Source organism: Salvelinus namaycush, chromosome 6 (assembly GCF_016432855.1).
Source record: "Salvelinus namaycush isolate Seneca chromosome 6, SaNama_1.0, whole genome shotgun sequence".
NCBI lineage: Eukaryota > Metazoa > Chordata > Actinopteri > Salmoniformes > Salmonidae > Salvelinus > Salvelinus namaycush.
The window spans coordinates 16,373,791-16,389,972 of NC_052312.1; the positions used below are offsets into that span (position 1 = coordinate 16,373,791).

Consider the following 16,182-nt stretch of genomic DNA (forward strand, 5'->3'; position numbering starts at 1 on the left):
AATAACAGCTTTGGGCGCCGTTGGGAGACAAACCGGGGCTGTTTCGATGGAGTCGTGCGGGGGGAAGATAATGCAGTCGGGGAGGAAGTTAATGCTCCGCCTATGACTAACCAGCCTTCAGGGATGAACAATAGAACCCTCATATTAGCTCAGCCTTCCAGGTTAGACTGTTTGTTCTAAAACTAATAGGGAGAAAACGAATGAAAACAAAGGTTTGCATCGTCAATATGTTATGAAAGATTGAGGTAAAACTTAAAAAATGGGGGAATATGGGGTGACTCCATTCATTTAAAAGTCCAAAATGGATGTACCAATTGCAAATTGGCCATTTAAGAAACTCAGTGAATTTCATGATAATCCCAAAGTGTGTGTGTGTGTGTACACGTTCTACCTGCAGGTGTTTCAGGGTAAATATGACCGGTTCAGACAGGTAGACTTTGTTGTTCTCTTTGTTGATGGCTGCGGTGATGACGGGAGAGTTGACAATGACAGAGTAGTTGGTGGCCATGGCTTCCCTGCCGAGCTTCATGCTGGCATTCTCTGTAGACAGGTAGGCACCGATGTGTTTGTACAGGACGAAGGCCATCCGGATCTCTCCTAGGAAAAATAACACATGGCTCAGTCTCAATTTCTTGAAAATCCATCCTCTGCTCATCTCCTCCCCTTTGTCTGTAGTGACAGGTGAAAAGAATATGGCGTAAGCTCATCATTAGGCTGGCTTTCACCAGGTCAGTTCTTTCAGATCAGAGCGATGAAGGAAAGTAGAATTTAAGGCAATTGAGACTTGAGACAGAGCCACCACTGACAAACTGAAAGTGTGTGGTTAAAATGTTTTACCATACAGTATAATGTTATTGTACATGTGACTTAAAAGCGCAAATCAATGTTAAAGTAGCAGAGACATTAGCGCCAGAGAACCAAACGTGAAAAATTACTATCTGGTCAACATATGTTTCTGTCCATAAATTAAAAAAGTTTGTAAACCTAGGCTAGATGTGCCAAGGTTTTATGTGCCTACGAGAAACCCACACACACATTGAAGAGCACAGAGTCAGCCGGAGTGCAGCCGGCCTTTGGAACTATTTTGGGGTTAAGTGCCTGCTCCAGGGCATAACGGCGTTGGACCACCACCGTTCAATCTACAGATGTCAAACGTTACAGTTCCACAAAGTCTTGGAGCACACAATAACTTATTAAAATTCATAAGACTTAAAAATAAGGATGCATTTTGGGGTACGGTAAAAACTGCATTCATTCTTTTTAGATTTGAGCATTAACATGCTCAGAGCATGTTATCAAGAGCAACAAAGGTGTCGAGGCTGAAAAAAAGACCTCTGTAGGTATGATAGCTCAATTTAATTAAACTTCAATGAAATGTCATTATTGCTTTATTGCACTGACAAAGGCAACAGATACTCTTCCTAGTTTCTTTCCCCACTCCCATCGCACTACCTTATCCCCCTCCTGGCGTCTTTCTTTAGAAGGTGGATATGAAAGCACACCCCTCCCACAGCGACTTGGATCACTCACTCCAGATGAAAATAAAACAATTTGTGTGTTACCTCTCAATGAACGGGAAATAAAAGCAAATGAAGATATAATGAAACATCAGGCACTGCTGGACATTCATCGAGAGCCAAGAGCGGTGAGCACGCGCTAACAGCCTAACTCATTTGCATGAACAAGTAATCAAGTCCAAAAACGGGCCGTGGAGCTCCCGTAGGTAGCCCCGCATTGTGTATAATAGCCTCATTAAAGTTTGAAGCAGCTCTTGAACACAACTAATTCCGCAACCAGGGACCCTCTTTTGTCCATTTGAAGTCGAGTAAAAAAGGCGCTTTACTTTATCAGAGGTTGTATCAGCGGTGGCCAAACCTCCTCCTGGAGAACTTCCCTTCTGCTAGGCTTTCTCTCCAGCTCTTATCTAGCACACCTCATTCTACTAATTAGCTGCTTTCCATGACCTTGATACTATGCAGAATCGACTGTGTTATAACAAGGTTGGAACAAAACCCTGGTAGATCCAGTATCTCTTTCCTGGAAGAGGGTTGGTCACCTCTGCCTGAAACCAAGTGTAAGTCCTCCACCTGCTTCTAACATTTTGGCACACTTGGAATTATATTGATGTTATTTCCAGGGAAACTATTCCATTACCGGGGAACGGGTCTGTAAGTACAAGTGGTTACACTTACAGTAGCAACAACGTATCTGTCAACCAATTGAAAACGTAGCTTCGCGTCGAACCTGCATTTTGGTTTGAAGGCACCCTAACTCTGCACACACAAAAAACATGTTACTGGTAAGCAACCCACGCTCTTAAAACTTATCTGGGATAGGTGGCAGTATTTTCACGTCCGGATGAAAAGCATGTCCAAAGTAAACTGCCTACTACACAGGCCCAGAAGCTAAGATATGCATATTATTAGTAGATTTGGATAGAAAACGCTCCGAAGTTTCTAAAACTGTTTGAATCATGTCTGTGAGTATAACAGAATATATTTGGCAGGCGAAACCCCGAGGACAAACCATTCAGATTCTTTTTTTTTTCTTTGAGGTCACACTTTTCAATGAGTTTTCATTGGGAATCCAGATTTCTAAGGGACCTTCTTGCAGTTCCTATTGCTTCTACTGGATGTCAACAGTGTTCAGAAATTGGTTGAGGTTTTTCCTTTGAGAAATGAAGTAGCAGCACTGTTCAGAATGAGGCTCGAGGGAAGTGTACTCTTTGTTAGAGTCGCGTGACATGAAAGCTAGCTACACTTTGTATTCCTCCGGTATTGAACACAGATCATCCCGTCTTCAATTTTATTGATTATTTACGTTAAAAAATACCTAAAGTTGTATTACAAAAGTAGTTTGAAATGTTTGGACAAAGCTTACAGGTAACTTTTGTAGTCATGTTGCGCGAGTTGGAACCGATGTTTTTCTGGATCAAACGCGCCAAATAAATGAACATTTTGGATATAAATCGACGGAATTAATCGAACAAAAGGACCATTTGTGATGTTTATGGAACATATTGGAGTGCCAACAGAAGAAGCTCGTCAAAGGTAAGGCATGAATTATATCTTTATTTCTGCGTTTTATGTCGTGCCTGGAGGGTTGAAATAGGATTGTCTGTGTATGTTTACTGGGGTGCTATCCTCAGATAATATCAACGTTTGCTTTCGCGGAAAAACCTTTTTGAAATCTGACACATTGGCTGGATTCACAACAAGTGTAGCTTTAATTTGGTGTCTTGCATGTGTGATTTCATGAAAGTTGCATTTTTATAGTAATTTATTTGAATTTGGCGCTCTGCATTTTCACTGGATTTTGGCCATATCCCAGAGAGGTTAACAGCCTGTTAGAAGCAGGTGGTATGCAAGTATAATTAGCTGCAGGGAAGTTATATTTCTCATTCACACCAGGCCCTACAAATGGGCATGTTTTAAACTCCCAAGCCCCTTCCAAAGCAGCTTACACTTTTGTTCCTATTGAATTGACCTACTTTTTCCAAATATTAGCTAACGGTGAGCAAAAACAGGGTGCCAGCTTTGTTGTTGTTTGAGACACGGTTTGCCCTTTTAAGATATTAGAGCCTTTCTGTCCTTTACTGGTTACAAAGAAAAAACATTTCCTACACTCTTATGGCATCAGAAAAAGAAGCAAACTATGCATGGAATTATGAATGGCAGACTTATCTCAGACAGGGATGTTCAGTCCAGAAGATCTACTGGGTATGCAGGCACTAACTGATGGAATGGAACAAAAGCCTGCACAACTAATAGCTGTTCAGGACTGGAGTTGGAGAGCCCTGATATATACAGTATATATATATATTTTTAAATTAAAAGGCAAAGCCATTTACCGTTTCTCCCATGTTGTTTCAAGGTGCTTGATGACAGGGAGATGGAGTTACCATGGCCGCCACTTTGTGGGAATTTCAGGTCGTGCAGATTCCCTTCCGTACTCATCCGGGCCACCTCCAGCTCTGGACAGAAGCAAATGAGAAGAAAAAGGACCATTTAAAGAACATTATTATGAGGGGTGAAAGTGTCGACAGGGATGCAAGAGAATTCCATCTGGGATAACATTTGCAGTATATGAATGAAAACCCATGCACCCACCAGCGCTCGCTGTCAACCTACCGAAACGTGTTAGCATTGAACAATAGCTTTACATTGTAATATGAAACTCAGTTCTGCTGTGACTGTATGCATCACAGCACTGGAGTTTGTTTCAGATCAAAGACAAAGCAGACAAAGGGGTAACAACAAAGTTTAAGAAACACTTGATCAAAAGATGCTCCCTTCCCCAACATCAGCTATTATGCATTACTTTATGCATTTCACAAACTTCAAATGGATTTTCAAGGGGATACCTTGTCAGATTTGTTCTCAGAAGCCTTTCACTCTGATATAATTGATTCCATTCATCAGTGGTTTCAGGGTATGTTGACTGAAGTGCATCATCCTCTGAATTTGGTAGGCTTTGAAGAGTAGCGTCCCACTGAAGCCTTCCGATCAACACTGGGCTATACACGTCTCGCAACACTTTCTTCATCGAGTTCCGAGTAACTGAGGGAGCCTGGTTGCGCACTTCCTTGCTTCGTGCTGAAGTCCACTAAGTCCACTTTTGCCAACTGAGAAAATTGGCCCTCACTTCCAGGAAGCTATCAAAGTTGGGGGTGAGCTGAGAGGAAAGCGATGGGTAGATGAGATAGAGACAAATGGTGAAGACAGCCAGGTTTTGGAGAACTGGCACAACAGCTGTTGTGTCTGAGGGGAGATCATCATTTGTGGCTTAAAGACTGCTGCATCGTACAGCAGAGGAAAATGAGGAGTCAATAGGAGATTGGCAGAAATAATCAGTTTCTAAGAGATCGTGTACTTTTCATGTGCTTGCATTTAGTTTGAGAATACAGAACAAGACCCGTCTTAAAAGAGTACGTCGTCTTTTAAATTCTTCATTTGAGCTTGTCTAGTGCAAGGGAACTAATGGAATAGTCCCCAAAGTGCAAACCCTTCCCACCTGTCACTCCAGACAGGCCCAATAAAACGTTATAAGTATTTTAAGGAAAAACAATACTATTTGAACACAGGCCTGGACAGTACGCTGTTAATTGGGAGAGATGGCATCAAATATTTCAAACTTCTTTCAACTTCTGGCTTCAAGGCCACCTCTCGAATGCTCGCACAAAACACCCACAGAGGGAAGGCAAAATGTTCTTATTGTGGCTACCCTTGAAAAAATAAGTTGTTTTCATGCCATGCCATGCTCTCACTTTAAGAAAGATAACCTTTGTATTAACATTCCGTGGCACCCTCGCAACTGCTACACAATGGTGCAAGGGATTCTTTTGGAGATGGCGAGATGTATTCCTATTCAACTGGAAAGTGACAATGGACGATATACCGAACAATCCCAGATCAGAGCTAACTGAGTCAGTTGCATTGTTTTTCATCCCACTGGATGAAAAAAAGGCTTAAGACTGGCTTTAGGCATCACACACACCCACAATAGGTGTTGATGTGTATGCCGATTGAAATAAGACGGCAGAAATCTGTTCATAAGATCAGCGATGAGAGGGAGTGGTACACAGACAGGCATGCAAACAAACAAAAGGTGGAGAGAAGATTAACAAATACAGTACATTCGGAAACTATTTAGACCCCTTGACTTTTTCCGCATTTTTCTCATCAATATACACACACACAATACCCCATAATGACAAAAACAGATATATTTTTTTACATTTTTGCAAATTTCAAAAATAAAATAAATACCATATTTACATAAGTATTCAGACACTTTGCTATGAGACTCGAAATTGAGCTCCGGTGCATTCTGTTTCCATTGATCATCCCTGTGATGTTTCTACAACGTGATTGGAGTCCACCTGTGGTAAATTCAATTTATTGGGCATGATTTGGAAAGGCACACACCTGTTGAGAAACAGATCTGGGGAAGGGTTCCAAAAAATTTCTGCAGCATTGGAGGTAGCCAAGAACACAGTGGCCTCCATCATTCTTATATGGAAGGAGTTCGGAACCACCAAGACACTTCCTAGAGCTGGCCACATGGCTAAACTGAGCCATCGTGGGAAGAGGGCTTTGGTCAGGGAGGTGACCAAGAACCAGATGGTCACTCGAACAGAGCTCCAGAGTTCCTCTGTGGAGATGGGAGAACCTTCCAGAAGGACAACCATCACTTCAGCACTCCACAAATCAGGCCTTTATGGTGGAGTGGCCAGACGGAAGCCACACCTCAGTAAATGGCACATGACAGCCCGCTTGGAGTTGCCAAAAGGCACTTAAAGGACTCTCAGACCATGAGAAACAAGATTCTCTGGTCTAATGAAACCAAGATTGAACTCTTATCAGCAGCAGGGACTGGAAGACTAGTCAGGATCGAGGGAAAGATGAACGTAGCAAAGTACATAGAGATTCTTGATGAAAAGCTCTCGGGAGCAGGCTAGGACCTCAGACAGGTGAAGGTTCATCTTCCAACAGGACAACGACCCTAAGCACATAGCCAAGACAACGCAGGAGTGGCTTCGGGATAAGTCTCAATATCCTTGAGTGGCCCAGCAAGAGACCGGACTTGAACCCGTTCAAATATCTCTGGAGAGACCTGAAAATACCTGTGCAGCGATGCTCCCCATCCATCCTGACAGAGCTTGAGAGGATCTGTAGAGAAGAACGGGAGATACTGCCCAAATACAGGTGTGCCAAGCTTGTAGTGTCATACCCAAGAAGACGTGAGGCTGTAATCGCTGCTAAAGGTGCTTCAACAAAGTACTACGTAAAAGGTCTGAATACCTATGTAAATGTCATATTTCAGTCTTTTAGTTTTTTAACATTTTTTTTTTTTTGCTTTGTCATTATGGGGTATTGTGTGTAGAATGATGAGGGAAAAAATTATTTAATCAATTTTAGAATAAGGCTGTAATGTAACAAAATGTGGAAAAAGTCAAGGGGTCTGAATACTTTCTGAATGTACTGTATACACACACGCACAAGCATATGCTGGCATGCAGATTTAGGATCTTAATTTGAGCCAGTTTGCAACAGCAGGAAAATAATCCTGCAGCACAGAAAATGTGAATTATTATGTGGATTATAATGAATTTATATTTTTGTAGGGGTTGATACATTTTTCACAATGCAAAATCAAGTCTGAAATTTCAAAGTGAAAATTACCTCTTTTATCCTCAGATACACTACAACTTGTATATTTCATGCATTGCAGGAACGTTTTCCTGCAACAGAGTGATCAAATCTGTACCTTGAAATGATCTTCTTTCAACGCCTCATTTTCCGATGCGGCAGTCTCTGAACCACAAATGATGATCTCCCCTCAGACACAACAGCTGTTGTGCCAGCACTCCAAAACGTGGCTGTGTTCACCATTCATCTCGATCTCATCTACCCATCGCTTTCCTCTCAGCTCACACCCAAAAATGATCACTTCCTTAAAGCGAGGGCCAATCTTAGAGGGCAAAATTGTTTGTCAGCTTCAACCATTCTTTAACCGCACAAAGCGAGAAAGTGTACAACAAGGCTCCCTCTGTTACACCTGAACTCCTCCTCACTCAATAAAGAAAGTTATCCTGCAACAGGGTGATCAAATGAAGATAATACATCTGTAAGTACACGCACACACAGACTAACTAACGTGATTAGGATCGTGTTTAGCGAGGAGTACATACACTCAGTCAGTTTATTAGGCACACCACCCCTTTCAAGAAAACGGTTCACTCCTACAGACAGTGAGTCACGTGGCCATGGCTTGCTATATAAAGCATGCAGACAGGCATCAAGACCTTTAGTTACTGTTCGATTGAACGTTAGCATTGGGCAACATGAGTGACCTAAGCTACTTTAAGTGTGGTATCATCTGTGCTAGGAGCGCAGGTTCCAGTATCTCAGAAACGTCCGGCATCCTGGGATTTCCACGCACGACAGTGTCTAGGGTTTACTGGGAATGGTGCAACAAACAAAGAACATTCAGTCAGCGGCAGTCTTGTGGGCTCGTTGAGAAAAGGTCGAAGGAGAATGGCAAGAATCGTGAAAGCTAACAGGCAGACCACAAACAGAAAAATAATGGTGCAGTACAACAGAGGTGTGCAGAACGACATCTCAGAATGCACAACTTGTCGGTCCTTGTCTGGATGGGCTATTGCAGCAGACGACCACACCGGGTTCCACTCCTATCAGCTAAAAACAAGAAAAAGCGTCTCCAGTGGGCACATGATCACCACACTGGACAATTGAGGTGCAAAAAAAAACATTGCCTGGTCCGACGAATCCCAGTTCCTGTTGCATCATGCAGATGGCAGAGTCAGGATTTGGCATAAGCAGCATGAGTCCATGGTTCCATCCTGCCGGTTGTCAACGGTACAAGCTGGTGGCAGTGGTGTAATGGTGTGGGGAATGTTTTCCTGGCACACGTTAGGGCCCTTGAAACCAATTGAGCAATGTGTCCATGCCCAGAATAATTCTGGCAGTTCTGGAGGCAAAGGAGGGTCTTACTCGGCACACGAAGGGTGTACCTAATAAACTGGCCATGTATTTCTGCCAACAAGAGCATGAAAACAGGAATAATATATCCTGGGTAAGCTTTTGTATTGCTTGTGAGTACTGCACATAAAAATGTAAATGTTTCACGCACAAACAAAGACTACAGGTACATACATTATTTAGCCATTGCCTAGGAGAGAGCAATCGGAGCAGTGGACACGAGAGCACCAGCTGTTCTGGACGACTATATGGTCCCGCTCTTTGTAGCCAAATGTAAGTAAGTCCTTTAAACAGGTTAACATTAACAAGGCCGCAGGGCCAGACGGATTACCAGGACGCGTACTCGGAGCATGTGCTGACCAACTGGCAAGTGTCTTCAATTACATTTTCAACCTCTCCCTGACACAGTCTGTAATACCTACATGTTTCAAGCAGACCATCATAGTCCCTGTGCCCAAGAACGCCAAGGTAACCTGTCTAAATGACTATCGCCCTGTAGAACTCACATCTGTAGCCAAACAATGCTTTGAAAGGCTGGTCATGGCTCACATCAACACCATCATCTCAGACACTGTGAACACACTCCAATTTGCATACTACCCGAAAAGATCCGCAGATGATGCAATCTCTATTGCACTCCAGACTGCCTTTTCCTACCTGGACAAAATAAACGTCTACTGTATGTGAGAATGCTGTTCATTGACTACAGCTGGGCGTTCAATACCATAGTGCCCTCAAAGCTCATCACTAAGCTAAGGACTCTGCGACTGAACACCTCCCTCTGCAACTAGATAATGGTCTTCCAGACATGGCGACATGGGTAGGCAACATATCTGCCAAGGTGACCCTCAACATGGGAGCCCCTCAGGGTTGCATGCTTAGTCCCCTCCTTTTCTCCCTGTTCTCCCTTGACTGTGCATGACTCCAACATCATCATTAAGTTTGCTGACGACACAATGGTGGTAGACCTGATCACCAACAATGATGAGAGGGAGGTCATCAGAAACTTGGCAGCGTAGTGCCAGGACAACAACCTCTCCCTTAATGTCAGCAAGACAAATGAGCTGATTGTGGACTACAGGAAAGGGAGGGCCGAGCACATCCAGAGCTTAAAAGTTCATCAGATCCTTAGTGATGTGGACACGAGCATGGTCCAAATACACCAAGACAGTCGTGAAAAGGGCACGACAATGCCTCCTCCCCTTCAGGAGGCTGGACAGATTTGGCATGGGACCTCAGATCCTCAAAAAGTTACACAGCTACACCATTGAGAGCATTTGACTGGCTGCATCCCCGCTTGGTATGGCAACTTCTTGGCATCTGACCATAAGGTGCTACAGAGGGTAGTGCATATGGCCCAGTACATCACTGGGGCCGAGCGCTCTTCCACCCAGGACGTCTATACGAGGCGGTGTCAGAGGAAGGCCCTATAAACTGTCAAAGACTCCAGCCACACAAGTCATAGACTGGCAAGCGGTACAGCACGGCAAAGGCCCCTGAAAAGCTACTACCCCCAAGCCATAAGACTGCTAAACAGTTAACCAAATGGCTACCTGGACTACATGCATTGACCCCCTTTTTTTGTTGCACTGGCTCTATGCGCACTCACTGGACTCTACCCACACATACTACAGGGACGGCAGGTAGCCTAGTGGTTATAACGTTGGACTTGTAACCGAAAGGTTGCAAGATCGAATCCCCGAGCTGACAAGGTAAAAATCTGTTGTTCTACCCCTGAACAAGGCAGTTAACCCACTGTTCTTAGGCCGTCATTGAACATAAGAATTTGTTCTTAACTGACTTGCCTAGTTAAATAAAGGTAAAATAAACATTACAACACACACAGACACTTTCTTCTGAAACTCGTCAGTCTATTCTTGTTCTGAGAAATGAAGGCTATTCCATGCGAGAAATTGCCAAGAAACTGAAGATCTCGTACAATGCTGAGGTCCCATGCCAAATCTGAGGTCCCATGCCAAATCTTTCCAGCCTCCTGAAGGGGAGGAGGCATTGTCGTGCCCTTTTCACAACTGTGGGATGCTCTAGGATGCTACTCCCTTCACAGAACAGCGCAACCTGGCTCTAACCAGAATAGAAAGAGGAGTGGAAGGCCCCGGTGCACAACTGAGAAAGAGGATAAGTACATTAGTGTGTCTAGTTTGAGAAACAGATGCCTCACAAGTCCTCAACTGGCAGCTTCATTAAGTAGTACCCACAAAACAACAGTCTTAACGTCAACAGTGAAGAGGGATGCTGGCCTTCTAGGCAGCGTAGCAAAAAAAAAGCCATCCCTCAGACTGGCCAATAAAAATAAATGATTAAGATGGGCAAAAGAACACAGACACTGGACAAAGGAAGATTGGAAAAAAATGATATGGACAGACGAATCTAAGTTCGAGGTGTTCGGATAACAAAAAAACATTTGTGAGACGCAAAAAATATGAAAAGAAGCTGGAGGAGTGCTTGAAGCCATCTGTCAAGCATGGTGAAGGCAATGTGATGGTCTGGGAGTGCTTTGCTGATGGTAAAGTGGGAGACTAGTACAGGGTAAAAGAGATCTTGAAGAAAGAAGGCCATCACTCCATTTTGCACCGCTATGCAATACCCTGTGGACGGCACTTAATTGGAGCCAATTTCCTCCTACAGCAGGACAATGACCCAAAGCACAGCTCTAAACTATGCAAGAACTATTTAGGGAAGAAGCTGGTATTCTGTCTATAATGCAGTGGCCAGCACAGTCGCCGGATCTCAACCCTATTGAGCTGTTATGGGAGCAGCTTGACCGTATGGTACGTAAGAAGTGCCCATCAAGCCAATCCAACTTTTGGGAGATGCTTCAGGAAGCATGGGGTGAAATCTCTTCAGATTACCTCAACAAATTGACAATTAGAATGCAAAAGGTCTGCAAGGCTGTAATTGCTGCAAATTGAGGATTCTTTGATGAAAGCAAAGTTTGAAGGACACAATTATTATTTCAATTAGAAATCATTATTTATAACCTTGTCAACATCTTGACTATATTTCCAATTAATTTTGCAACTCCTTTTGTGTATGTTTTCATGGAAAACAAGGACATTTCTAAGTGACCCCAAACTTTTGAACGGTAGTGTGTGTCTGTGTGTATGTGTATACAGTTGAAGTCGGAAGTTTACATACACTTAGGTTGGAGTCATTAAAACTCATTTTCAACCACTCCACAAATGTCTTGTTAACAAACTATAGTTTTGGCAAGTCGGTTAGGACATCTACTTTGTGCATGACATAAGTCATTTTTTCAACAATTGTTTACAGACAGATTATTTCACTTATAAGTCACTGTATCACAATTCCAGTGCGTCAGAATTTTACATACACTCAGTTGACTGTGCCTTCAAAAAGCTTGGAAAATTCCAGAAAATGATGTCATGGCTTTAGAAGCTTCCGATAGGCTAATTGACATAATTTGAGTCAATTGGAGGTGTACATGTGGATGTATTTCAAGGCCTACCTTCAAACTCAGTGCCTCTGCTTGACATCATGGGAAAATCAGCCAAGACCTAAGAAAAAATGCCTGCCGTCATACCGCTCAGGATGGAGACGCTTTCTGTCTCCTAGAGATGAACGCATTTTGGTGCGAAAAGTGAAAATCAATCCCAGAACAACAGCAAAGGACCTTGTGAAGATGCTGGAGGGAACAGGTACAAAAGTATCTATATCTACAGTAAAACGAGTCCTACATCGACATAATATCCACAGTAAAACGAGTCCTATATCGACATAACCTGAAAGGCCGCTCAGCAAGGAAGAAGCCACTGCTCCAGAACCGCCATAAAAAAAGCCAGAGTACGGTTTGCAACTGCACATGGGGACAAAGATTGTACTTTTTGGAGAAATGTCCTCTGGTCTGATGAAACAAAAATAGAACTGTTTGGCCATAATGACCATCATTATGTTTGGAGGAAAAAGGGGAGGCTTGCAAGCCGAAGAGCACCATCCCAACCGTGAAGCATGGAGGTGGCAACATCATGTTGTGCGGGTGGTTAGCTGCAGGATGGACTGGTGCACTTCACAAAATAGATGGCATCATGAGGGGAAATTATGTGGATATTTTGAAGCAAGATCTCAAGACATCAGTCAGGAAGTTAAAGCTTCGTCGCAAATGGGTCTTCCAAATGGACAATGACCCCAAGCATACTTCCAAAGTTGTGGCAAAATGGCTTAAGTAAAACAAAGTCAAGGTATTGGAGTGGCCATTACAAAGCCCTGACCTCAATCCCAAAGAAAATTTGTGGGCAGAACTGAAAAAGCGTGTGCGAGCAAGGAGACCTACAAACCTGACTCAGTTACACCAGCTCTGTCAGGAGGAATGGGCCAAAATTCACCCAACTTATTGTGGGAAGCTTGTGGAAGGCTCCACAAAATGTTTGACCCAAGTTAAACAATTTAAAGGCAATGCTACCAAATACTAACTGAGTGTATGTAAACTTATGACCCTCTGGGAATGTGATGAAAGAAATAAATGCTTTAATAAATCACTCTCTACCATTATTCTGACATTTCACCTTCTTAAAATAAAGTGGTGATCCAAACTGACCTGAGACAGGGAATTTTTACTAGGATTAAATGTCAGGATTTGTAAAAAAACGGTGTTTAAATGTATTTGGCTAAGGTGTATGTAAACTTCCGACATCAACTGTATATATACACACTCATACACACATGCATATTGATGCCAGACACACCCAGACTGCAACTACTCTTGTTAATTATCTATCCTGATTGCCTAGTCACTTTTACCCCTACCTACATGTACATATTACCTCACCTACCTCGTACCTCTGCACATTGCCTCGGTACCGGTACTCCTTGCATATAGCATCATTATTGTACATTTATTGTTACTATTTCCTTTTTTTATTTAGCTAATTTAACTATGCATGGTTGAGAAAGGGCTTGTAAGTAAGCATTTTAATGTAAAGTCTACACCTGCTGTATTCGGCGCATGTAACAAATACAATGACTTGACATTGTTATTTTGTGGTGTCTAAATACTTATGTATGTGCATGACGGGGTGGGCACCTGTGACCGCGGGGGACAAACAAACCTCATTGGCTGGCAAACTCAACAAAGCAAACCGTAAGTGAAGGCCTAGTAAACATGTCACTGTGCACGATTAACCAGACTACCTCCATGAAGGATATAAAAACACCAGTAGTTCACCATGAGGGGATTGCTTAGTTTCCTTCCAAACACGGCTAGGATCCCTTAATACCCGGATAAATTGAGTACCATAGACAATAAATTCCCATTTTGTTAATTCCCTAACCTAGGCTGCTTCATTCGACTTGTCAGACCTACATGTTAAGGTTGCCATGGCAGCAGGAGCTTAAAGAAATCCCTTTTATGCTAAGGGCGCTATATAATAACATTATCTTTCCCAAATGCTGGATACACGCTGGTCGTTTCAACAGCTCGCAAACATGTTTTATTCACTCGCCTCCTTCCCCTCGTCTTTCCCTCTTCCTTACAACTGTGTTCAACAACCGTTTGAAATGTAAACTGTTGATTTGTTAAGTCTACAATTCAACAACAGTTGTTCAAAGCCTCACTGTATCTTCGCGTTTCATCACCCAGGGGCATAGGCCAGAACATAGAGATGTTTTAAGCATTTCATTTCTGTGTACATGGACGTTTTCTGCAAAAACTGACAGCTGAGGGCAATCAGGGGAGAGTGTAAACAAATCCACTATCACCCGACTGCTTTTAATATATATATATCAATTAGAGGTCGACCGATTATGATTTTTCAACGCCGATACCGATTATTGGAGGACCAAAAAAAGCTGATGCCGATTAATCGGCCTATTTTTAAAAAAAATGCATTTGTAATAATGACAATTACAACAATACTGAATGAACACTTATTTTAACTTAATATAATATATCAATAAAATCAATTTAGCCTCAAATAAAATGAAACATGTTCGATTTGGTTTAAATAATGCAAAAACAAAGTGTTGGGAAAGAAAGTAAAAGTGCAATATGTGCCATGTAAAAAAGCTAACGTTTAAGTTCCTTGCTCAGAACATGAGAACATATGAAAGCTGGTGGTTCCTTTTAACAGGAGTCTTCAATATTCCCAGGTAAGAAGTTTTAGGTTGTAGTTATTATAGGAATTATAGGACAATTTCTCTCTATACGATTTGTATTTCATATACCTTTGACAATTGGATGTTCTTATAGGCACTTTAGTATTGCCAGTGTAACAGTATAGCTTCCATCCCTCTCCTCGCCCCTACCTGGGCTCGAACCAGGAACACAACGACAACAGCCACCCTCGAAGCAGCGTTACCCATGCAGCGCAAGGGGAACAACTACTCCAAGTCTCAGAGCGAGTGACGTTTGAAACGCTATTAGCGCGCACCCCGCTAACTAGCTAGCCATTTCACATCGGTTACACCAGCCTAATCTCGGGAGTTGATAGGCTTGAAGTCATAAACAGCTCAATGCTTGAAGCACAGCGACGAGCTGCTGGCAAAACTCACGAAAGTGCTGTTTGAATGAATGCTTACGAGCCTGCTGGTGCCTACCATCGCTCAGTCAGACTGCTCTATCAAATCATAGACTTAGTTATAACATAATAACACACAGAAATACGAGCCTTAGGTCATTAATATGGTCGAATCCAAAAACTATCATCTCGAAAACAAGACGTTTATTCTTTCAGTGAAATACGGAACCGTTCTGTATTTTATCTAACGGGTGGCATCCATAAGTCTAAATATTCCTGTTACATTGCACAACCTTCAATGTTATGTCATAATTACGTAAAATTCTGGCAAATTAGGCAGCCCAAACTGTTGCATATACCCTGACTCTGCGAGCAATGAACGCAAGAGAAGTGACACAATTTCACCTGGTTAATATTGCCTGCTAACCTGGATTTCTTTTAGAAAAATATGCAGGTTTAAAAATACACTGCTCAAAAAAATAAAGGGAACACTTAAACAACACAATGTAACTCCAACTCAATCACACTTCTGTGAAATCAAACTGTCCACTTAGGAAGCAACACTGATTGACAATAAATTTCACATGCTGTTGTGCAAATGGAATAGACAAAAGGTGGAAATTATAGGCAATTAGCAAGACACCCCCAATAAAGGAGTGATTCTGCAGGTGGTGACCACAGACCACTTCTCAGTTCCTATGCTTCCTGGCTGATGTTTTGGTCACTTTTGAATGCTGGCGGTGCTCTCACTCTAGTGGTAGCATGAGACGGAGTCTACAACCCACACAAGTGGCTCAGGTAGTGCAGCTCATCCAGGATGGCACATCAATGCGAGCTGTGGCAAGAAGGTTTGCTGTGTCTGTCAGCGTAGTGTCCAGAGCATGGAGGCGCTACCAGGAGACAGGCCAGTACATCAGGAGACGTGGAGGAGGCCGTAGGAGGGCAACAACCCAGCAGCAGGACCGCTACCTCCGCCTTTGAGCAGGAGGAGCACTGCCAGAGCCCTGCAAAATGACCTCCAGCAGGCCACAAATGTGCATGTGTCAGCATATGGTCTCACAAGGGCTCTGAGGATCTCATCCCGGTACCTAATGGCAGTCAGGCTACCTCTGGCGAGCACATGGAGGGCTGTGCGGCCCCACAAAGAAATGCCACCCCACACCATGACTGACCCACCGCCAAACCGG

General features: G+C 43.0%; 1 protein-coding gene across 1 annotated transcript in view; it reads right to left on the bottom strand.

The window, feature by feature from the left end:
• adgrl3.1 (adhesion G protein-coupled receptor L3.1) overlaps positions 1-16,182 on the bottom strand; it is a 211,465-nt gene that overhangs the window by 55,459 nt on the left and 139,824 nt on the right. The window contains exons 10-11 of the mRNA XM_038995240.1: positions 3,851-3,973; positions 392-597 (exon numbers count right to left, since the gene is read on the bottom strand). Of these exons, the coding sequence (XP_038851168.1) occupies positions 392-597; positions 3,851-3,973 (329 nt within the window). The remainder of the gene's footprint in view (positions 1-391; positions 598-3,850; positions 3,974-16,182) is intronic.